At 40.5% G+C, this 24,375-nt stretch overlaps 2 protein-coding genes across 4 annotated transcripts in view; both read right to left on the reverse strand.

Moving 5' to 3' along the window:
- The window catches only part of sec24b (SEC24 homolog B, COPII coat complex component), a 46,306-nt gene extending 30,600 nt beyond the window's left edge, over nt 1-15,706 (reverse strand). For 2 of the 3 annotated variants that reach the window (XM_034206854.1, XM_034206853.1), the window contains exons 1-7: nt 15,409-15,706; nt 14,133-14,807; nt 13,196-13,333; nt 10,304-10,438; nt 4,748-4,831; nt 3,476-3,639; nt 2,663-2,847 (exon numbers count right to left, since the gene is read on the reverse strand). In XM_034206854.1, the coding sequence (XP_034062745.1) occupies nt 2,663-2,847; nt 3,476-3,639; nt 4,748-4,831; nt 10,304-10,438; nt 13,196-13,333; nt 14,133-14,807; nt 15,409-15,487 (1,460 nt within the window). In that variant the 5' untranslated portion in view covers nt 15,488-15,706. The remainder of the gene's footprint in view (nt 1-2,662; nt 2,848-3,475; nt 3,640-4,747; nt 4,832-10,303; nt 10,439-13,195; nt 13,334-14,132; nt 14,808-15,408) is intronic. The other variant, XM_034206856.1, reaches the window with a different exon arrangement.
- Nucleotides 15,707-17,535: 1,829 nt separating this feature from the next.
- On the reverse strand, nt 17,536-24,343 carry LOC117540263 (thiosulfate sulfurtransferase/rhodanese-like domain-containing protein 2). The gene is made up of 9 exons (XM_034206852.1): nt 23,997-24,343; nt 22,993-23,282; nt 22,478-22,586; nt 22,253-22,372; nt 21,663-21,768; nt 21,405-21,520; nt 21,037-21,195; nt 19,676-19,814; nt 17,536-18,094 (listed from the first exon to the last, which is right to left on the reverse strand). The coding sequence occupies exons 1-9, from the start codon at nt 24,138-24,140 to the stop codon at nt 17,871-17,873; spliced, it is 1,407 nt and encodes a 468-aa protein (XP_034062743.1). The 5' UTR covers nt 24,141-24,343; the 3' UTR covers nt 17,536-17,870.
- Nucleotides 24,344-24,375: the final 32 nt, after the last annotated feature.

A 24,375-nucleotide genomic window follows, 5' to 3' on the forward strand; every position in this document is an offset into this window, starting at 1 on the left:
TCTTATAATTTTCTAATTATGATTTGTTAACTTTTGAGGGTTAGGGTTAATTAATCCAATGTATATAAATCACAATATGGACTGGCACCATATCCAAATTGCCTTCAGCGCAGTATTCTGGAGGCAAAATATGTGAAAATATCTGAATAAAGTATTGTGGAGCTGCAGAAAAAGTCTCGGCCTACCAATGGTATTCTACTGACTGAAAAGAAAAATCCTTATTTACTACAGAACTCTAAAAAATAAATAAATAAATATTTAGCAATTATAACTTTGGCCATATTGTGCTGCCCTAGTTATAACTCACTTTTACATCTTTCTATATTTATTATAAGATCCCACTAGCTTCGGTGCAGACGGAGCCGCTGGAATACAGGATCTACCGCGTTTAGGAACCGTTAAGCAGAACCGAAATTGTGTATTTTGTATGGGTACCCGGTACCCAGGATTTTCTTATCGGTTCTCATCTGGAACTGAGTTTCGGTTCCCAACCCTAGGGGGGGCACAGGCTCAAACCCCACTGCAGTCAGCATGTCGTTGTGTCCCTGAGAGACTTCACCCCAAATTGCTCCTGAGGGGATTGCCCACAGTATTGAGGATGTAGGTCGCTTTGGATAAAAGCGACTTACACAGGGGGTTCAAACTCAATTTCATTATGGCATTAGCATTATGGTTGCACTCAAAGGGCTGGTTGTAACTGTAAGACTATATAAAAATATATATAAAAATATTTTATATATATAAAATAATGTATTATATTACATTATTGCCTCTGCATTGGATTATTATGGGATAGGGTAATAACTTCATCATTAACTACGTCTGAAAGCAGAAGTCTAGGGCAAATAATTGCAAGTCTCTTCAGTGAGAATGTCACAAAATGATTTTAAAAGAAAAGCCAAATTACATTTTTTGAAAAAAAGTTACATTTTGAAAAAAAAGTCAAATTCTGAGAAAAAAGTCAAATGAGAGATGCATTGTGGGACATGTAGTTTATGGGCAACGTGCTTCTGTAAATCGGCATGTAATCGTATAATAAACATATTATATTCTTTCAGAGCTCTTGCGGGGCCACAGAAAATAAAGTCGCGGGCCGGATTTGGCCCCCGGGCCTTGAGTTTGACACCCCTGGTCTAACAAGTAACATGTAATGTAATGCATATGTGACCTGCTCTATCGAAATCAGTCGCATTGACCCGAAGACACATTTTGAGTTGTATACACTGCTGGAAAGAGGATATTCCTAGCTTTCTAATGATATCAGGATTGTTGTTGTACTCCGAATATTAATCGAAATAGGTCACATTATATAATGACTGTCACCGAGTCCTCATTTTGAGAAAAAGGCCTTCAAAGTTTTCTCTTCTCTGGAATCCATCGATCTGATTGATTATTAGCAAATGATCAAAATACTACGGAGGAAAGATATTTTCGTTTGGAGTGGAAGCTCGCGAGTGTCCATCCATCCATCCATCTTCTTCCGCTTATCCGTGGTCGGGTCGCGGGGGTATCAGTTCCAGCAGAGAGCCCCAAACTTTCTTTTCCCTGGCGACATCAACCAGCTCTGACTGGGGGATCCCAAGGCGCTCCCAGGCCAGCGAAGAGATATAACCCCTCCACCTGGTCCTAGGTCTACCCCTTGGTCTCTTCCCAGCTGGACGTGCCTGGAACACCTCCCTAGGGAGGCGCCCAGGTGGCATCCTAACTAGGTGCCCGAACCACCTCAACTGGCTCCTTTCGACGCGAAGGAGGAGCGGCTCAACTCCGAGTCCCTCCCTGATGACCGAACTTCTCACCTTATCCCTAAGGGAGACACCAGCCACCCTGCGGAGAAAACCCATCTCGGCCGCTTGTATCCGCGATCTCGTTCTTTCGGTCATGACCCATCCTTCATGACCATAGGTGAGGGTAGGAACGAAAATGGCCCGGTAGACAGAGAGCTTTGCCTTCTGGCTCGCGAGTGTGTGTGTATAATTTTACGTTTGTGTGTATTGTGTTTGTTTCCCGGGGAAAACCCCCACGAGAAACACCGGCTGTTGTTACGCCTGCTGTGACGTCAAGTTACTCCGTTCTCCGCTTGTAATTATGCCGTTAAAAGCTTCAAAGTTGTATTTATCATCTGAATTTGCCGAAACAAGTTTAATATTCTGAAAGCCAAGACTTTGTTTAATTGAAATCAGATGAAAACAAACTGTAACGGACCCTGCCGTGTTATTTATGATTACTCCCCCCGGAGGGAGGGGTGCGGCGCTGCGGAAGAGCAGATTGCGAGTGAGAGGTGCCTGTCTTCGTCCCTTTACGAGCTTCAAACATGTATTTATCGTGTGATTTTGGAAATAAAAGTTTCATATTCTGAAAGCCAAGACTTTGTTTGTTTAAAATCAAACAAAACACCCGAACCCCGAAAAAATAGTTTTTTACGTAAATCCACGTTTATTTTGAAATGAGCCGTTGCGACTTCCGACTGATTTCGATAGAGCGGGTCACATATGTATAAATGTGTCTTTTGATTGTGTGTATATATAGGATTGGATATACACATTTGCAAACATATTTTTATATATATATTTGTATTCAGGATTGTGGGAAACGGTATTTCGATCTCTTTGTCTGTACACACAAACTGAAAGATTGACAATAAAGTTGACTTGACTGTACTCACTGTGGGTTACAGTTGACCTTCTTGAGGTCGGCGCTGAGGTTGGGCTCGGGGGCCTCGAGGGGTCGTGGGGGCAGCAGGCTGGTCTCCTGCATCAGGTTCACAGGACTCAGGGCCTCCAGCTCCAGTTCTGGGACCCCACTGAGCCCCCCCAGAGCTGCTGACAGCTGGGTCAGGTTAGGGAATGGCTGCAGGGGGGGACGACAGAAATACAGTTTAACTTCGGTTGAAAATCAGCACTGTTGTGTTAATACAGCGAGAGAAAGACCAGTGATGTTGAGACAAAGTTACTGTTCAAACGTCATCAAATCAACTTGAAAAAGGTCTGTGCTTTAATGCTGCAGCAGTTTTAATATGTATATGTTAATGCTGCATATATGAGTTCTGATTTTACAATTGTAATTACGTGTGTTTTATATTCTATACATGTTTCTATGCTCATTCAATGTCGTATTTTCCTTGATGTAACTATGAATATTTATAATAATATTACAGGACGTTGCAAAGGGGCTGCAACCAAGCTAAAGTTGTCAGCTACTGGCAGGTAACCAAAATGCTGATTTAAGAGGTTACTTTGAATAAAATGATAAACTACATCTCTCGTTAACATTAATGAACAACAACTATATATACATATCATATATCTAGCTGTTTTACACGTTTTAGTGGGAATAAGTCACATATTATACCTTTAAACAAAACTTAAGATGTGCTTGCAAATCAAAAATATAGCTTTTTAACTTTGATAATAGTAAATCATCTCATTAACAATAACACACACTCTCAGCACCTTCTTTATTAAAGCTGTGATCTCACCTGGGAGTACTGCTGGTATTCTGGCTGTCCGTACGGGTCAAGAGAGGGGGCGGAGTCAGTGGCGGGGGCTGGCCCCTGCTGATAGGCCGGCTGCATGTTTGGGTAACCATAGTGATCGTAGGGCGCAACCTGATTGGTCATATCGTTGGAGGGCGGCATGGAATCTGAGCAGGAGAGAGTTCAGCGTTAAAGACAAACTGATGCATGTTTTTAACTGATTCAACCAGGGCATTTTGGAAGTGTGTGCGTGTGTGTGTGTGTGTGTGCGTGTGTGCGTGTGTACATTTTTTATCACAGGCTTTTATATAAATGGAGAAAAATCACATTTTCTTCTATAATTTATTGTATAATTGTTTATTTTCTACTTTTTTTAATTTCTAATTATGAGCAATACTTTATTGTACATGCTGCCGCGACAAAAACATTTCCCATTTTGGGATTAATTGGGAAATTAAAGTATATCTTGTATATCTTACTTTTCAGCACAGAATAAAATCCCCTCTCCTATCTCTTCTTGTTAAAGTTGCTCCAACATGGTTTCATTATTAAGCTGAAAAATATGTTTTCATTTGGCAACATATACGTTTGTTTGGTGCACATTCTTTATTTCTGTCCCCATTTCTGTCAACGTATTAATAACCTCTACACTTTTTCTCCAATAAAACTTGATTAAACCTACCTGACGTCATGGCAGCGTTACCTACAGTTGGAGATCACTCAAGAAGAACTTAAAGGGGCCCTATTATGCTTTTGGGGGGTTTACCTTTCCCGTAGTGTGTTGTAAAGGTTTTTGTGCATAACACTGTAAATCAGGGGTGTCAAACTCAAGGCCCGGGGGCAAATCCGGCCCGCGACCTAATTTGATGTGGCCCGCAAGAGCTTGCAAAGAACATAATATAATACAATTGGTGTAATTGTTGAATATTTACTTTCAATTATTTACCCTAGATTTCTGCTTTCAGACGTAGTTATCTAGGAAGATATTACCAGAACTGATAATAATCCAATGCAGGGCCAACAATGTAATAGAATACATTATTTCATATATATTATAGATTTACATATGTATTACATATGTATATATAATTAAAATTACAACCGGCCCTTTGAGTGCAACCATAATGCTGATGTGGCCCGGGATGAAATTGAGTTTGACACCCCTGCTGTAAATCATCTTAAAGTGAAATCACCTGGTAAGAAGTTTTGTAATGTGATAAATCAGTGAGTATGGCTTGTATTTAGATGAACAGTGTGTTTGTGATCAATACAAACCTGGATAGCTGCCACCTTCCAGGGAATCATAGCTGTTGGGCACCGGAGAGGCACTGCCTGTACTGGAGGAGGAAGTGTCTCCACCTGAGAGAGGCAGACAGATAACACATTCAAATACAAAAGCAAAGAATGGCCGAGAGGAGTGGAGGAGTAAGTGATTACATTAATAAAGTTAAAGAAGGACCCATGGGGATTGCACAACAGAACAAAGCACAATTGAAGAAGTACAACACAAGAGGGGAATGTCTGTGAGAATCAAAAGCACCACAACTGTAAATAAAGTCCATTAACACAAATGAGGGAAAGACAAGAAATAATGAATGAGGAGGAGGGAAAGAACAAAAGAGGAATCATTAAAGGGAATGAAGTGGGTTTTTTCTGTTTGGCCATGAAGAGCTCTGTGTTTGGACTCCCCTCAGGCCTCAGAGAAATACAGAAAGAAAAACAAGACACAAAGATGCACTTAAGTCACTTAAGACCAGCGAGCGCACAAGCTTCTGAGGATAGAAACATGGAGTGTGCAGAAAATAAATTACAAAGATAATGTGAGGCTACAGAACGGCGTTACTGCCAACTCTGTGTGTGTCTCCACAACTCTTTCATTCTGCACTCTCTGAAACAGTCCTTCATTTAGACCCCATTTACACGCAAACAAACCGAATACGATATCAAAAAAGTCTTCCGTTCACACGAGACCGCTGGAGACGCTGCAGTACATATGCCGGGCCTGTAAGTGGCGCTGTACTTTCGCCACAAAATACACCAAAAGCAGCGAAGAAGACCCCAAACATGGTTGCCATGGTTGCCCTTCTGTTTATGCACCGCGGTGGATTTAGCAACATGTAGTTCTCCATGTCCACTTATTGCTGATGGTTGTGGTAGAGGAGCTGTAGATTGTGCACTAACATCTGTAGCATGGTCAGTAGCTACTGACAGTAGCTACTGACCATGCTACAGCAGTGAGCAGCAGAGGTGGGGAGAGGCGGGGCTATGGCTTCATCGTTATCAGGAAATGATCGTATCGGACGTACACACGGAGCCGTTTGGCCCCCCAGAGCGTTCCGGTTACAGATCTATCCACCTTGGGACCCGTTATCGTTTGCGGGGTCCGTTTCCGCGTGTCCAATGCGGCCTCGTGTGAACGAACGGACTATACGAAAGAGAAAAGTAGCGGATACAACCGTTTGCGTTCTCGTGTAAACAGCACCTTAAACTCTCTCCTCTTTCACACACACACTTTTTTACCTCCTATGGTGTGTGAAACATGCACGACTTAAAGATGATGAACAGAATGCAGGTCCTATTAAACTAATAATACATTGACTTTGTTTAATGAGAAGGTACATGCATTTGCAAGGCCTTGAAGACACACCCAATGCATATTAGTACATCAAATAAAAGATAGTTTAAGACACGACACATAAAGGGGCAAAGAAGCGATAAACCTATCAGACAACAAGGGCCTTTATAAAAAAAACAGACTCGCAAAAGATTCCTGCTTCTGAAATTTGAATATCTTCTGTTTTTCTAATTCCTAGTTAACTAAATACCTTTGAGAGTTTGTCAAATAGGGCATTTCAGCAGGTCTTCTTGGATTTTTAGAAACACATGTTTTCATTATTTTCTGACATTTTAAAGAACAAATGTATGGAGTTGTTAGTTGCGGACATATTTAAATCTAAAGAAATTCAACAGGTCTTGTAGACGGGGCATCACGTTGGACAATGCAACCAACCTTCCACACTCTGTCTGATTCTCATCTTCCCCTGATCAAATAGACAAAACTACTCTTATTTGTAAAGCCTGATAGATACATCGCAGTATAATCTGTTGCAGCCACTCATGTTATCCTAATAACGCGCTGAGGTTTTCCAGAAAGATTAAAAGGGTAGAATATCTGAATGAACTCATGAATGCATGCTGGCCAAGAGGAGGGATCAACAAGACACGACAGACCTCTGGCAGCGAGCTCATTGGACGGGAGGGGATCCAATTATCTGGGACTAAATCTGACCAGGAGATTATCTGCTCTGGAGAAGGAGAAAGCTTAGCCTTCCTCCTCCTCCTCCTCCTCCTCGTAGATTTGACTGACACCTCTTCCTCCTCACCTCTGTCAGCTCACAGTCTAACTAATAAAAGGGATTCTAGCCAGGGGTTATAGTAAAACAATCTATTTATAGTAAATGTTGCCTTGAAGCAGTTTTCCATTTCCCTTTTCATCTAATCCTCATCTGTTTTCTGTAGTATGTTTAGCTCACACTTGTTGCTGATCATTGAAGCTCCATTCATACTGTAGTGTCTCTTTTTTAAAATGGTTTACAACTGATCTGATTATCTACTATGAGTTTGGATGTGAGAAAAAGATGCATTTAGCATATGTGTGGGCTGGACCAGTATTTTACAGGAAAGGAGTGAGCAGAGGGTCGAGTTGTCGATTCTTGTTCTGTGACTATCTTCCTCACCCTCTCAGACTTTCAGTTGCGCGCTACTAAAGAGACGCGCTACCATGGAAACCAAACAATGGTGTAGCTGTATTAAAGTCCGAGTGGAAACAGTCGTGAGTAAATCTGATTTTGTCAGAAATCGGGAGAAATATGACCCCGGGAGGAAACCGGGAGAGGGCAATGAAATCGGGAGTCTCCCGCAAAAATCGGGAGGGTTGGCAAGTGTGGTTACAGTATGTGTGACGAGTGGCAGAGTGACATAGAAACAGACACGATGTGAGAAAGAAAGTCCTTTGCATGTGACTGCTTTACAAAACAAATATTTGAGCAGCACTCATTTGATAGTTTCAGTTTCTCCAACTGTAAGGACCCCTCGGTTTGTCTGTTTCATTTACTTAATTGAACTTACTTTTTACTTACTTGAAATGCTCGTTGATACTATGGCCACTTGTAAATGTCTATAACTATGTAAATGTATCCTGTAAATATAATGTATAATGTCCTTTATTGTTTTATGTTTCATGTGGAACCTATATGCTGCAGGTCTCCCTTGAAAAAGAGATCTATGATCTCAATGGGACCAATCTGGTTAAATAAAGGTTTGAAATGAAATGACTTAATTAAACTTGTTTTTTTTTGCGTTTTAGACAGCTGGTAGATGTTGTGCTTTAAAGTGCTCATGGTGGTAAAAAAACATATCATGGCGTCTAGAAATCAACAACTGGTGTTTTGTTTCAGCATAAAAGCTAAGCGAGACCGTGGGGAATTGACGAGATCCCGAGGGGGGAATCTGAAACAGGCTTTTTTGCTAAGAGAGTAAATGACTGTGCAGCGAGTCTCTCATGGGGAGCAGCGGAGTCAGAACACAGGGGCTATATTTAAGAACCTGTTAACCTCTGGATGATGACACAGATCCAGAGCGAGAGAGAGGAACACCTGAGAGCTGCACACAGGAGCAGGAGACCACTGGAGCTCAGAGCAGTATTAAGAGGTCCACTGACTTCAAATAACATACTTCCCTCCCCCACAGGAAACTGGAATTATGAGCTATGATAAAGAGAGGTTTAAGAACAGTCTGATTGTGGGCATGCTAATGGTATTGTAATTTAAAGCAATGTTAATTCAAAATACCGGTGTTACATAAAGAAAATGTAACTCATTGCTTACACATACTATAGATGCATTTCCTTTTAGACAAATAACGTACATTATTTTACTCTAAATTGTATATTTGTTCTTCTCGTTTTCTTTTTAAAGATTTTTAAGTAAAATAATTGTTTTGTCAGTTTTGCTATCGTTTTATTTCATTACTATTGTTTATTTGTATTGTCTTTTTTACTTAATATTTATTATCATTAGTACTATAGAATAGAATGGGAGGGATGAAACCCTCTTTAATGGTCTCACACGCAGAGCACACAGCACACACAGTGACATGTGTTCTCTGCTTTTAACCCACCCTAGCACCAGGAGTCTAGCACTAGGAGCAGTGGGCAGCTATTGCACAGCGCCCAGGGAGCAATGGGAGTGGGGCGGGTGTCCGGTGCCTTGCTCAAGGGCACCACGGCAGAGCAGGAGGTGAACTGGGACCTGTCCAAGTAGCAGTCCACACTCCATACTTTAGGTCTGGTTGGGAACTTGAACCGGCGACCCTACAGCTCCCAGTCCAAGCCCCTACTGACTGATCCACTGCCTATCTCTCCACCTCTCCATGTATAGAGGTTTTTACCCGTCCAAAGATGGGCATGGAAACTTGAAAACTGAATTCTGATGCCCTTACAACACCAATGGACAAAACTAACTAATGTTTATTTTCCATTCATTATTTTGCCATTCATTTATTCAGGTGAGTGAAACGCTCTAATAAAAATAAGTAATTAGTTTGTCAAATTTCCCAAAATAGAGAAAAATGCTTCCTGAATTTTTGAAGATCCCAAACAATGCAGGTTTTTCCCCAAAAAACAACAACACAGCAATATTAAATTGTTAATATATAGAAAAGGGAAAACATCGTCCCATTTTAGAAGCTATAAACCAGGTGTTTTGTTCTACATTAAAGGTGGGGTAGGTAAGAAAGGAGAAACCAGCTCGAGTGCGCTAGAATCTGAAAGTACACAGCCGAAAAAAATCTACCCCTTCCTTCAGACTTCCTCACAGAGCCCCTCCTCCAACACACACGAACGCGCACATGACCAATGAGGGCACGAGATAAGTTTGTACACAGATGGAAAGCTGACAGGCAGGTAGGCCATCCAGTTACTTTAGCCGGGCCAGATGATTGGTCGTGCTTTTTACAGCGCCACGGCTTCCACATATTACATTTTGTTATGGATTTATTGTCAAAGCATTTAATGTATTCATTGCTATCGGGATGTTAAGAACATTCCATGGAATATAACAAGTGTTTCTGAAGTGAATGACCTCCCCCACCTTTAATGACTTAAACTATGTATTACGGTTGTTGTTGATTAATTCCTTGCTTTAGCACGAAACACTTACATTTGAAAACACTTAAATGTGAGTCCCAATTAGACAACACCATCCAACACCGACTAATTTTTAAGGCCACCAGGTTCAGAGCACAGCTCATTGATTTAGTTTTGCATCAGAAACCACAGCGAGACGTCTGAGGCTCGCAGGCGGATAATCACATCCAGAAACCACTGAGTGAGAGAGGGCACTGCGTGACAATAAGGGCACGCAGAACCTGGCAGGAGCTTATTAAGATAAACCGAAATGCTAAACCACTTACCACTTGCATTACTGAGAAAAAACACGTTACATCAGTTACAGCGATGCAGCAACAGAGCAGGGTACACACATTAGAACAGAGGATTTGTGGTCAATACTGATGACTGTGAAAGGGAGACATGGTGAGCATTGGGAACAATCTAATCAGCCAATTAGGAAAGCAGAGGGATGGATGATGAGCAGAAGTGACACACAAGAGGAGAGCAGCGATCAAAAGGTGACTTTACATGGGGAAGGTGATAGAATGGTTAAAATGGTGGTTTTTAATATAATACAAAACATCTAGGAGCACGGTGAGGATTATGGGGATGGAGAGAGTGCTAATGAATGGGTTGTGGGGGAGGTAAAAGCTAGAGCAGACCTGCTTCCTCATCCTCCTCCTCCTCATCATCATCATCATCCTCAGAGCTGGATGACGAGGGGGCAGCGGCGGGGCCTGAGGTGGTGGCAGAGGCAGAGCTAGCTCCACTATTAGCAACATATCCATACTGCACGCCTGTGGGGGGGGGGGGGGGAGAGGTACATGAGAAAACTGTCAAGACTGCAGAGAGGGAGATGGAGATTAGGCAGTGAACTCAATGTCATGTGACGTAAGAAGTAGTGAGGGACAGTTTCCTCCCACAGACTATAAGACTGTGAAACACCTGAACTGTTGAAAGAACATCCATAACATCTGTTTGCAACTTATATACATCAATATTCCAATTACTTGCATGTACTATTCGGCACTATTTCTATTATATTTTATTTACTTACACTATTATCTGTGTTATTGTGTTGCACTGTTGGAGGAACCCTTGACCTAAGATTGTCATAACTACACTGTAGCTATGCACACGTGATAATAAAAGCCTTGAATCGTCAAACCTTGAAAGTGTGTCTAAGCGTGTGTTGAAGAAATGGCTTCTCCGTCTACCAAGAGAAATTACCTTTAATACCAAATCTGGTTATATTTGCTTTCATGGATGAAAAGTTCAAGACCCTTGAGAAAGATATTGAGAGTTTTCTGGGGATAACATTAGGTTAAACTTCTTTCGCATCAAGCTAGGTTGCTTAGCATTAAAAGGACAGTTCTATTGATTTAGAAATGTGAGGTACTTATCCCAGTAGATGGCAGTCTGCACATCCCCAATTTAGCAATGACAGCACAGAAGCTGCAAAGCCTCAGGGCTTCTTCGACAAAAACAGAGTCGCAGTTATGAGATATCTTTCATTTTCAAAGTAACATTTCTGATTCTGTCAAAGGAATTTTTAAAAGAGAGCTCAGTGGCTTCAGTTTCCTCACAGAAAGGGCTCTCTGGCAGCGAGGTAAGGCCGAGAGAATATTCTAAATGACATTAGCTATCTTACTTTTAAACAAATTTCGTTTTTGCCAAATTACGATTGGCTGCTGCCTCTGTCCAGAGCGCTGTTGCTTTACCACACCTGTCTCTTCCCCAACTTGGAGCAAGCTGCCCATCATCTACTGTAAAACACTGAGTATGGATAAGTACCTCATAATACCTCATTTCAAAACATCCAAACTATCCAGCAGTAACATTTCAGAGGCCACGCGAGAAGTTGCATCTACACCAAGCGTTTCTTTCCCCACAGCCTTGCTCATTTTAAAACATTACTGAAACCGAATGAATCACGATCACTGCATACATTATGTTACTGTTGTGTTTACCCAGCGAAAAATAATCACAAAATGAGATTAAACATGAATTAAGCACTTTAAAAACGTGTCACAACAGTGCGTGCTTTTAATACAAAGAGGTGTGTCTGGTGTGTGTCCTATAATCCACTTGCTATATAACATGTCGTCTGAAGCCAATATCTCTGGGGCTGAAGAAACTGATTTAGCACACGTTTACCGATGGTGGAAGATTATTTATTTAGCAATACTGGTTGTAGAAATACTTACAAGTTAAATTAGTCAAATGTAAAAGTATCATCGTCAAAATATACTCCGAACGTAGGGTAGAGAAAAGGTACACTATGTCTATTGGTTCCCATATTGGAAGTGGAATGAAAATACTCACTTAAAGTACAACCACTTCAAGATGTGAGTAAATGTACTTCATTACACCCCCCCACTGCATTTTACCGGCCTCAGAGAATACACAATCTTGAGAAATGTTGTCGTAATGATGCCAGAAACACTTCTTCATTCATGCTGAGACTATGCAAAGCTTTAAGGTCCATTGGTTTCCTTTAGCTTAGCTGACAGTGAAAAAGATCCCAGGTCACGAACTGAATAAACAAGCAGCTGGCTGGTGCTCGTCAAACTGAAACCCTCACATTTGTATAAAGTACTCACACCTGCACGTTTGAGAGTGTGCCTGGAAGTGTGTGTGCTGCAGCTGTGAACGCCACACACACACACACACACACACACACAATTTAGAGCAGGTTTTCAAACACTCAGACTGAACGTCTAAACATGGGATTGTGGAAGTCGTTGCACCAGAAAAGACAAAAAGCAGGAGCCAAGAGATGTTTTGTTTTTTTCTCCCATCATGTTCAAACACTGCTATGAGGTTTTCTTGCAAGCAGTGAAACAAACGAAGAGGAAATATGTAAGAAGGCCTCAACATTTGAACAAGAAGAAAACGTGTCTTTATTGTCACGGCAGAGTTAAGTGTTCAAATTCATTTGTATACATATTTATTCTTTAGGTTTGAATATTTCATTGTAGTTATTCATTTTGTATTATGTCTTCCTTTATTGAACTAAGAGGGTTATCTATCATGACCTTTGGATCATTATTTATTTTATTGTACTTATTTAAATCGTATCTTTTGAGCTCCTTGTGTCCGTTGAATTGTTATATTATGCTTTTATGCTGCATGTAAAAAGGTTTTAACTGAAGAGAATTTGTTGTTTTCTGTCTTAATTTGTGACCATGTTGTTATACAAATAAAGCTTTATAATTAGAATTCAAAACAAGCCTTGAAAATGCATTATAGATTGTTTTAAGGTCCAAGGAAGGAAGGAAATGCCTTGAAGTTTCCCTGGTATTTCTGTCTACTTGGAATAGTTTTGTCTTTCTATATTCAAAGCTTGGATTTAACACATCTCCAACTCACATTCTGTCTGGAAACCAGTCATACAGACACACGAGGAGGCCCTTTGCTTACATTCCTCACTTTCAACAACTTTATTTGACAAGCTGCTGTTAGTTGATCAGTTCCAGCTGCATTGAAGAGGGGTAACAATGCGGATTCATGTTTTTGAATCACGTGTGTGTGAAAAATAAGTTAACGGTTACCTTGGTGGTGGCCCGGTGAGGAATGCACTGAAGTTGGTTGAGTTCCTGAGGGCCGAGGGTCAGCGCCGCTGTGAACGACCCCGCTGTACGTGTCGTAGCTCAGAGACGCCTGGTGGCTCTGGTCATAGTGTTGGTGCACTGGGAAAGAAAACACAAAGACGATAAGGGAAAACACTTCATACCAAAGAATGGAGCTCTGCATGAACACAACTCTGAATAAAGACTGACACTGAAGAAACACAAGAGATACAAACAGCATTAAACTAGAAACAGTTGTCAATCAAATGACACAATAGTTGACCCCATTTCAGCCATGCATTATTAATGTATAGGACTCTTTTTGTTTAAGTGGACCCTTCTGTTCTGTAGCCAATATGAAAGCTATATATAGCTTCACACACAACTGGAAAGACACGGTGTTGATTTCAAAATCACCCAAGAGTTGGCAGAAAGTATTTGACCCATAACAACAAATGACCATATGTATATCAATTACTCATATAACCTTGTTTCCATGAAGAAAACATCATTTTTACTCGCAAGCCTCCACAGAAAAGCTGCCTGGGGTTGTGTGAAAGTTAGTACATCGAGAATTGTCTCGTCTTTAATTATTTATTTCCCATGCAAGTATGCACACAAACTTGTTTACGTTTTCACCATGAACTCAAGGTAACATGGATAACTGATATACCACTAATCATTTTTGGGTGTACAATATTTTTGTATAAGCGACACATGGAGCTGGAAAGAAATCACTAAACTATATGACTGATACTAATACTGCTTTTAAAGCCAGATTAGGTCCGATTCAGCTAGTGTGCATGTTTCTGCAACACCAAATGCATATAGTGCTCTAGATTAAGACGACACTTTTAATGGATGTCTCTTTCCAGCCAGCATCTGATCCTTCAAGCGTTAACTAACCCTTCACACATACCTGTGCTTCCTTGACCATTGACTGTCGGCATCTGCTGATTAAGAGGAGCCGCGCTGTACCCAGACTGCACTGCTGTCGTTGTGGCCGGCGGAGGGCTGTTGTACTGATGCAGCGGTGCACCCATGTGGGTCGGCATGACTCCAAGGCTGGAGGTGCTCTGGGAGGAACTCAGGGTGCCGTACTGGCTAATTCCAGGCGCAGACGGATAGGAAACAATTGGGTAGAGGGGAGCTCCAGGGGCGCCAGGCGGTGCAGGCACCAAACTGGGGTGCTGCTGCTGCTGAAAGGGCTGTGCTGCTGCTGGGGGAGCATGGTATGCCTGCTGTGTATAGTAGGATCCTGGAGTGGCATATGGAGGATGCTGCTGCTGATGCTGCTGCTGGAATGATTGTTGGTTGTAGTGGGCATTTGATGGCGGCGGTGCTGAAGGTGGATATGGCTGAGAAGGAGGTGCAGAGTTCAGGGGAGCACTGTATGAGGAGGGTGCTACATGGTGCTGAGAGAGGTGCTGCTGATGGTTGCTCTGGTAGTAGTTAGCACTGTGGGCACTGTTCATGAGGGGGGCTTTGGTGGGAGGGGTGGACTGGGCAGGGATGGTGGGGTAGCTCTGTTGTTGAGGTGGGGCTCCATAGCAGCCAGCAGGAGGATGCATGGATTGGTACGTCTGTGCTGGACCTGGATAGAGAGAAAGTGCATTTACAAACAGAGTCAAACACATATTCTACTTCCACCAAAGCTCACAAATAGAGTACTGAACAGAGGGTGTCATTAGCTGCAAACAACAAGCCTCATCAGCAGCTGGTGCTTCAGCTGTAAGGGTTAATACCCGGTCAACTGAATATGCATCCCATCAATAACCACTACATTATATCAGTACACATCTAACCAACTCATATTGTCAAACATGTCATATAAAGTGAGTATTGTATTGAGATGCTGCGCATTCTGTCACACCATTATAATCCTGCTTTGATAGCTATCGTTAGCTTAAAGCTAATGTTAGCCGCTAGCTATCTCTATGGGATACAGGTTAAGTTAGCACCTCAATAGCTTAAGCTCATATTCATTTTTCGCAGAGTTAGAAGAATGATATACATGTCGCTTTTATTTTTAAATGTATGTAACTGGTTTAGGTAATGCCATGGGACAGTCATACAAAATAAAGAAATAAAGAAATAAAGAAACAGGGTGCTGACACACTAACTGACATCCCCCCAGAGTGTTAGCATGCTAAGGCTAGCGAGCAGGCTAATCGCATCATCCCGGCCTCCGTTACCGTTCTGATGGGAAGGTGCCGATCCGCCGTTCAGCGTCGAATTCCGGCTGTAGTTGACGGTGTAACCCGGCGAAGACATCGCTCGGTCCTCCCGTCCTTATTCCCACAGGTCTGGGTAAATGCACATTAGCCTGTCTCCACTTCACCTCCCAGAAATGCTGCAGAGAGAGAGGTGTCTGCTGGTCAGTGAAGACCCGGGCAGCAGGCAGGTCCTCTCGGCTGAGAGCGAAGCTTCCAGTCGGGATGTTGAGGATCACTCTCCCGGCTCTCTGCTGGTCCTTCCTCTCCCTCTGCTGGATGTTCTTTGCAAGTGTGTGTATACTTCATTTTATGACAAGGATTTAAAGGTCCCCTATTATACTATATATAATATATATTCATTACTTTATTATAGGTCAGATATACAAAACATGTCTCTGAAGTGTTTGGCCTCAAAATACCAAAAAGATCATTGCAGCATCCCATAATCCCCTCTGTTTCAGCCCTGTTTCAAAAGTGCGTTACCTTGGTTGGTGATTGGTTAATGGTTAGATAAACCAAAAAATGGTTGACATCATAAAGTGGCCAAAATCAGCTCTTTTTCAGACAGGTTTTTATATAAATGGATCAGGACAAAAAGTGAGCAAATATTTTTTCCTCAAACTTTCAGAATCTCTTTACACAGAGGTTATGTATACAATACATGAAAAAGTGGATTTTGCATAATAGGTGACCTTTAAATGCATTTATAGAAACATGTAAATATTATATTATCTTATCAATGTAATTTGCACATACTGCACAAAACTGTTTATTTCTTCTCAGTGTAATAGAGGGCTAGTGCGTGTGTTTTAATGTTCTAACTGTCATTTCTCTTTTGAATATTGTATGTTTCTTGACTATTGCAGTATTTATATTATTTTCTGAATATGTATTATAATATTTCAGCTGTTAGATTTCCTTTTTATGAGTTGTGTTTCATGTATTTCATTATATATTAATTTATATTTTTCCTAACTCCAAACCTGCTAGGCTTTTGCTATATTGTTATTCACCCTTAAGTAATGTCTCTTGTGTCAAATTTGACTTCAAAGCTTAATCTTGAATAGCACTACAACTACTAACAACTATGTGTTGTTAATAACAGCAAGATTGTATGTGTGTCATTCATTTTATGACAAGTATTGTCTTGCATCATTGGGTTTATTTAAACATGCATTATCATCTCATTTTCAACTCGTCTGTACTTGTGAAACTGATATTGATGAAACTGATTTGCTCGACTGTCTCAAATTGTAATGATTGTGTGCATTGCTTGAATTTCACTTAACAGACTGTATGTGGTTTGTCTTGTGTGTCATGTTTTGCATTTTGTCTTTTTGTTTATGTACGTCTGTAAGTTGTTGCTATTGTCGGGACCCCCTTGAAAACGAGATGGTGCATCTCAAGGGGTTTATCCCAATCAATAAAAATGTCTATATATATTAAATGCATTTAAAAAAAAAAAAAGTCTGTTAAATCAAGCGACGATATGAAGATGTAAGAAATGTTGTCAGTGTCATTTTTTTTTTATAAATACATCCACCAACACGAATCCTCTTTATAATGTTCCAATAATGTGACTACAATTTGAAAACCATTACATTTTGGATTGATTTGAAATCATTGCATCAAATGACCTTTTTTTTTGTCCCTCAGAGGTGTCAGCTGGCAAGGACACACAATCTCTCAAAACATGAAAACTGACAAAGGTAACAAAGGAAATGAAAACATAAAAAGTACTCTACCTTTGTGTATGTTTCTTTCACATGGCCTGCTTCAGCATGGTTTCATTTTAAGTGTTTTATCCCCAATTATATGAGGGGGTTTTTCAAAAATAAAAACGTGTCAACCGGAGTCAGCCACAGAGACGTGCTGCTGCTTGTGGTTTTCTAAGTGTTGAAGCAACACCTGTAGTCTCAGTAACCTGCAGAGCACCAGATAACTGCTATACATACTGTTTTTTTGATATGGTTGTATCTACAAAATTGTCAAACAACATTATCTGTAAAACTATGACCATTTTGGCAAATAAAAACAAGTAATACGCATATAGTATATAGTATAGTATATAGTAACCCAAGCACACACACAGAAAATAACAAGTTCATATCACCTGGATTTTATTATTGATGAGGCATTCCAGATTCAGAAAATCCATGTAATAAAAATCATTGATTTTGCCGATGCATTCTTATATTTTCTCAATTAAAAAACAAATTTAAATTGTTTCCATCTTCATCAGCTTCACAGATGACTTTCTTAAGAATAAAACTCCTTCAATAAACAATACATCTGACTTAATTCCCAATATTCATCTAAAAAAGTGAATGAACTGGGCACCATCCTCTAATTTCAGCTATACATTGTGATTTATATCCTTGGACAGGCATCAATATTCATGTGGCGGAAAGCCCTGATGTCCAGTCGTAGCGTCTCCAACGCTACGCATCCTGAGGGATTCTGGGACGTCCTTCAGTGCACTCACACTCCTCTTTGTGATGCGGACCAGGCGCCTGGCTCTGGTTCTGTCCCTTGGTCTGGCAGGCGGGGCAGCAGGCGGTGCGTCCGTCCTGTCTGCAGCCGGGACAGGACAGAACCAGCTGGCAGCAGAACCGGGTGGAGCAGAGCTGGTACCGGTCCCAGGGAGAGCCGCAGTACCTGCATTCTGCACAGAGATGTAATTAGGTTCCTTATTCTAAAACAAAGAGTTGCATTAGACAAGTGGTTCCCAACCAGGGGTGTGGGAGGCTGTGGCTCAGTGGGTAGTGCGCTGACATTTGAATCAGGGGTTAGCAAGTTCGAGTCCCACTGCAGTCAGCATGTCGTTGTGTCCCTGGGCAAGACACTTCACCCCAAATTGCTGCTGTGGGGATTGTCCAAGGTATTGAATGTATGTAAGTTGCTTTGGATAAAAGCGTTTAACAAATGTAATGTAATGTAATGGGTACGGGGACCCCTAGGGGTACTTCAGGGGATCGTAGGTGCCTGGTCTTCCGTTCTAAAAATAGCGCAAGTCATCGCCAAATAAATAAATAACTTTTGTCTTACAGAAATACAGAAAATAACAATGTTTCTTTTCAAATATGACGGATAAAAGTGACTGTTCAGAGGGGAGGGGCCATGTCCAAAAAAAATACATTATTGGCTTTCTAAATAAGTAGTCTTAACATAATTTATTTACCTTACAACAAGTGTACATTTCAAGTTTAAATGCATTTTGTGATTTATATATATCAGTGCTGGTTTTCAACAGTTGCTAAATGTTTGTTCTGATTACGGAGTCAAATTTGACGTTAAATACAATGCTAAGAAGAGCGCTGTAATGATCTGCAGAGCACAAGGGGATAAGAACCTTTGTTTTCCAACATTCTACCTGTCAGGACAGATGCTGTCTGTTTGCTGTAACACTAAGTATCTGGGACACATCATCACAGATGAAATGGCTGATGAGGATGACATGTATAGACAGCGGCGTGTCTTATATATGCAAGCCAACATGTTGGCTAGAAAACTCTCTTGGTGTTCAGATAAGGTTAAGGTGAACCTCTTTAGAGCTTATTGCACTCCTCTCTATACTGCCCCCTTGTGGGTCAAGTATAAGAAGGCAAGCCTCAAGAAGCTCCAGGTTGCTTATAATGACTGTTTGCGTATACTGCTTAGAAAACCAAGGTGGTGCAGTGCAAGTGAAATGTTCTGTAACGCACGAGTCAACACGTTCCATGCTCTTTTGAGAAATCGAATGTACAAATTCATCTGTCGATTGAATGTTTCTCATAACTGTCATTATGCTGCTGTCAAATCCGTGTTTCAGTGCGATACCAGTCACCTCTGTGGAAACATTGGTATAACTGCCTTTTTTAATTTATATTTGAGTGTTGTATGTTTTTGTAATAATGGACCAAGAGTCTCTTTAAATAAAGATGATGATATACGTGATTTTCATTTAGGATCACGATAACAGATGAGTGAGGGGTACTTATAGAATGGCGACCAGCTCAAGGGGTACACGAGACAAAAAAGGTTGGGAACCACTGGAACTGCATGTCAGTGTTTATTCATGTTTCTCGATACTCTTAATTATTTTTGTATTTCAGAAATAGCTATCCAAAACAAAGATAAATGAAATGTTTTTATCATTTTAGTTTCAGTGTACAGAGCAAAGGCCTTAGTGCTTTTCATGTTATTTGTGATGTTATACTGTCTGTATTTAATCAATTAATTGGTGCTGATTTATGCACAAACTAACCTGAGATGATGTCTTTGTTGGAGGAGATGGCGTAGCGTTCATCAAACACAAAAAGCTTTCCTCTGTAGAAACCCTCTGGGAACTGTTCCAGATATCTGTGGATTCCACCTTTCAGCTGGTACACCTCTTTACACACATCCTACAGGTAACAAAAAACAGATACATTCAACTAAAATTACAGAACATTTAACAATACAAATATTTTCCGAAAATAATTTATTCCGTGTTGGTATTATTCCTATCTATATAATGAGTTTTTTTCTGCAGAGGGATGTGTTCACAATGTACACATTTGTTCCTAAAAACAGGGCCAAACTGTTTTTTAATGGTTGTTGACAGAATTGTTCGTAATAATGGAGAGACAAAAATACCTACCTAAGAGTCCTTCAGTAAAATCCTTTGACGCTAATGTGTGAACAAAACAAGTGTTTTGATCCTAAGCTTTTTGCTTCGGACATCTATGCAAATTAGCAAATATTTAAACGCAGCATTTCAGAAAATTAACTATTGTATAAAATGTTCTTGATTTTAGTAATCACCTGGGGAAGTTTCATGGTGATATCGCTTAGTATTTGTTACCCTTTTCACCTGTAGTGTCCTGCCTTGACTGTAAACTGAGTGTTGGGCAAAGGACAAGCAGACAATGACTCAGCAGAGACTGAAAGCAAAATGTGAGTTACTGCAGGACGAGGCATTCCTGTTAGCTCTTTAACAACTACATTAAAATAAAGCGTCCAATTGGCTTTCTTTAGTTTAAATCCAAGACGAGTCCTCTCACTTTGGTAACCTACAGGTAACAATACACAGATAAATTAAACTAGACTTATAGGACATTTTACTACAATACAAATCTTTTCTTAAAATAATTTATTCAGTTTTCGTATTATTCCTATATCTATTCCTATCCATTTTTTGTAATGGTTGTTGACTACATTTTCGTATTAATGGAGTGACAAAAAGACCTATCTAAGAGTCCTTCAGTAAAATCCTTTGACGATCATTATGTCAAAAAAGATAAAACAAGACATTTGAACCAGCTTTCTGTGCTGTGGACATCTGTGCAAATTGGCACATATTTAAGAAATGTTAAGCCTTAAAGACACATTTTAGAGAACTTGTAATATGAATTGTTCTTGTGTTAATGTTAGTAATCACCTGGGAAAGTTCAACTGGGATTCATCTAAAAAAAATGTACCCTTTTCACCTGTAGTGTCCTGCCTTGACTGTTAACTGAGTGTTGGTCAAAGGACAAGCAGACAATGACTCAGCAGAGACACAATGTGAGTTACAGCATCCCTGTTAGCTATCTAACAACTACATTAAAATAAAGAGTCCAATTGGCCCAAGACGAGTCCTCTCACTTTTGAGCGGAGGTAGGCAGAGCCGCGCTCACAGCGGATCCCCCCGGTGCAGTACATCAACACCTTCTTGTCTCTGAACAGATCCAGGTTCTGGTCCACGTAGTCCGGGAAGTAGCTGAACTTACGGATGCTCGGGGCGAGACACTGAGTAAACTGGCCCTGGAGGGAAAACATTAACACAGTTCAAAAAGACAGTAAGTAAAACCTGGATTTCTTTAATTATGATAGGTGTGAGGAAACTGTCATTCTCCATTTTAGTGAACATTTTTAAGGATCTAGCAGGAATTTATCTTTCTCAATATCATTTAAATGTATAATTTGGCAAAAAATTTAATTATGTTTTTGGTGAAAACCCTTTTATAACTTACAATTTTACTCTCATAAAAATTGCGGCAGTCCAGGAGGATGGTGTCATTGTTCTCATCCGCTTTAGCCAAGAGAGCCTCCACCTCTTTGTGAAACTCCTCCGGCTCCAGATGAACTCCTGAGAGGAGAGACAGATACATAACTCATCATCACAAAATCAGCTGTAACGAAACAAAACTCCTACCACAATATAAGAGCTAAATAAACATGTAAATAATAGGAAAACTGTTATTGTGACAACAGAATGACACAAACGATACCTGCCAGTTGGTAGGACACCACATCAGGATCCATTCCCATTGGGACGATTTCCTTATAGACTCCGACCCTCAGGTCTTTAAAACACTCTGCACCACCATCACTTGTCTGAACACACACAGAGACAGAGACAAACACTTCAAATACATAGAATTGGCATAAAAAAGAATAAAGGACTTGTTTACTTTTGCATTTTTGATACCTGGGCTGTGGTGTATATTAATATCTGTACAGTATGCCCCAATGCCCCAACTCATTTATCAAATGAACAGGAATTACATTGTTTGCCTTTTTTAATGCAGCAACAAATTGGTCGTTCCTGTTTATATCATGTAAAAAGAATAACATTCAATCAAATTGAAACCGGCCCGTTGTCTTGATCCAGACATTTGAGACAGTATCGGCCTAATATCCAATATTGGTGCGTTCCTCATTTTGAATGTCATATGATTCTTTAATGTTATGTCACAGGCTTAAAACTCTGTCTGCTGTGGCTTATGGTGCAACACAAAACAGACATATTGATGCAATGTGCTGTGTAGAAACATAACTGTATGTAATGTATGTCTAACATCCTCCAACATAGACTGACCTTAAAATCATCCTTTTCCATCTTGAAGAGAGGGTGGGATCGCGTTGCGTCGATGTAAGCGTCGGTCGCCATGTTGGTGCCTCCAACTGTTCCATTGATGCCTTCAGTCGCCACCCTCACCTGAGAACAGGATATATTTCAAAAGGACGGTTCAACTGAGGTAAATGCTTTCTTGTAAAATTCTGTAGTATCTAAGTTTGAGGCAGGATAGGAGAATTGAATCACCTTGCCAGTTAAGTGCAGCTTCTCACACAAAGCTCTCTGCCAAGCACAGATGACATGTGGATCCTCAATTTGACAGTAACGGTAATAGAGGAGAACCTTGCCTGGACCTCTGAAAAGAAGAATAACAATGACAGATAGAAATGTAAATGGACTGTACTTATATAGCGCTTTATCCAGTCTTTAAGACCCCTCAAAGCGCTTTACATACTCCATGTCATTCACCCATTCACACCCATTCATACAGAGCAGTGTACCTTACTCTAGGAACTAACATTCACACACATTCACACACCGTTGGCCATCGGGGTTAAGTATCTTGCCCAAGGATACATCGACATGTTGACTGCATGGGCTGGGATCGAACCCCTAACCCCAGATATCAGTATTTATAGAAAAAGATAGGAAATGTAATCAATATTTTAGAAATTACAAATGTTAACTTGATTTTAAGATGAATTTTCACTGTGGAACAGACAACTAAACCTAGACAGAGGGAATCAAAATGCAATCAGTACTTCTGGAGCTGCTCCTCAGAGATGTGCCTGGTGTCAGGTATCCAGGCAGAAATGTCCACCGGCTCTGCCTCACACTCGTTCAGCTGCTGTGTTTCAGCTTCTTCTTCCAGCTGGGTCAACAGACACTGATAAGCGTCCTGTGTGAGCCGCTGTATTTCAGGATCATGAGTCCGGGCCACGTGTTTGTGAATGGCAGAGTGTTCTCTAAAGGTCAGAGCACAGCAGCACCAAGAGTAGTCCCCCTCCTCCTGACCGCTGTTCCTCTTGGACGCCACAAAGCCAGCAAACGACTGTGAAGGGGAAAAAACGAGGTGCTCTGAATGTGGAAAATTCAACTTATTTTATACAAATATTATGGCTTTCCAACCTAATTGCGACCTTTCATAGAAAGCCATGTCTACTTGTCAAATGTGAGTTGAAGGGGTTTAATCAAGAGTGATGTGCCCTTCTGGAACTTTTTTGTTTTATTCCTTTTTTTTAACTGAGAAGATATCACTTTTGATGAGATAGTAATTACATGGGGGGAAACATTGATGTGGGACACAATACAAAAATAAAGATAATTTTGAGTAGCAGAATCGTATTTTCTCAATTATTTTACAGGTGACCATTTGACTGAAATTGTATCAAAATATGTCATATTACAATTTACAAATCGCAGGAGATGTAATAAATGTTATAGGCTAAATGTGTTAAAATACTGATGTGCTGCACAAATGCCCTGACCCACACATCATATTCACATAAACACACCTCAGAAAACACTTGGGATTTTGGTACGGACGAATCCCTGCAGAAATCCCACCATAAGTAAAACATAAAAAGGTAATCTTAAGTACAGTATTCTAGTTAGTATACTTAGTAACTTCCCACCTCTGCAAACACTGCAACTATATGTTACTATACATGTAGACCCACTAAAACACATGATCCTAGCTGTGTTTACCTATCTTGCAACGTGTTGAGAGCAAACAACATCAATCAGCTGTTGGTTGTTTATTCACCTTCCTCCTGCACAAGCTGTAGCCTCTTCTCTGTGAGGCAGACAGCTGTTTCTCCTGTCTCACTCCATTACATGTCCGAGTGTCAAGATCCAAGTCATGATCCAAGTCCATGAACTCTGAGAAAGATGTATTATCCTCTGCCATGTTTTTAGGATCTGTAACAATCTACTAATCACTTATAATCTAAGTTATAAGAAAAGTATTCTCTACATGTAGAAGTTATGCATTACCAGGACATTCAATGTTAAATGATGTCGGAAAACATTACATATAACGTCTTAAAATTCCTTTATATAAGTTGTAAACACACAACTGTCACCAAACGTGCTTTAGTAAATATCGACATCGGACGAAAAAGGACGGTGCACCTTCTTCAACT

Source organism: Gymnodraco acuticeps, unplaced genomic scaffold (genome assembly GCF_902827175.1).
Source record: "Gymnodraco acuticeps unplaced genomic scaffold, fGymAcu1.1, whole genome shotgun sequence".
Classification (NCBI taxonomy): Eukaryota; Metazoa; Chordata; class Actinopteri; order Perciformes; family Bathydraconidae; genus Gymnodraco; species Gymnodraco acuticeps.

What these genes read in the sequence shown, in the direction of transcription:
- LOC117540263 (XM_034206852.1), bottom strand. Translation starts at nt 24,140, where the DNA reads ATGGCAGAGGATAATACATCTTTCTCAGAGTTCATGGACTTGGATCAT. An exon ending in TGGAAAAGGATGATTTTAAG is followed by an intron (nt 21,769 to 22,252) that starts GTCAGTCTATGT and finishes GTGTGTGTTCAG; the next exon opens with ACAAGTGATGGTGGTGCAGA. An exon ending in CTGCCTACCTCCGCTCAAAA is followed by an intron (nt 19,815 to 21,036) that starts GTGAGAGGACTC and finishes TGTTACCTGTAG; the next exon opens with GATGTGTGTAAAGAGGTGTA.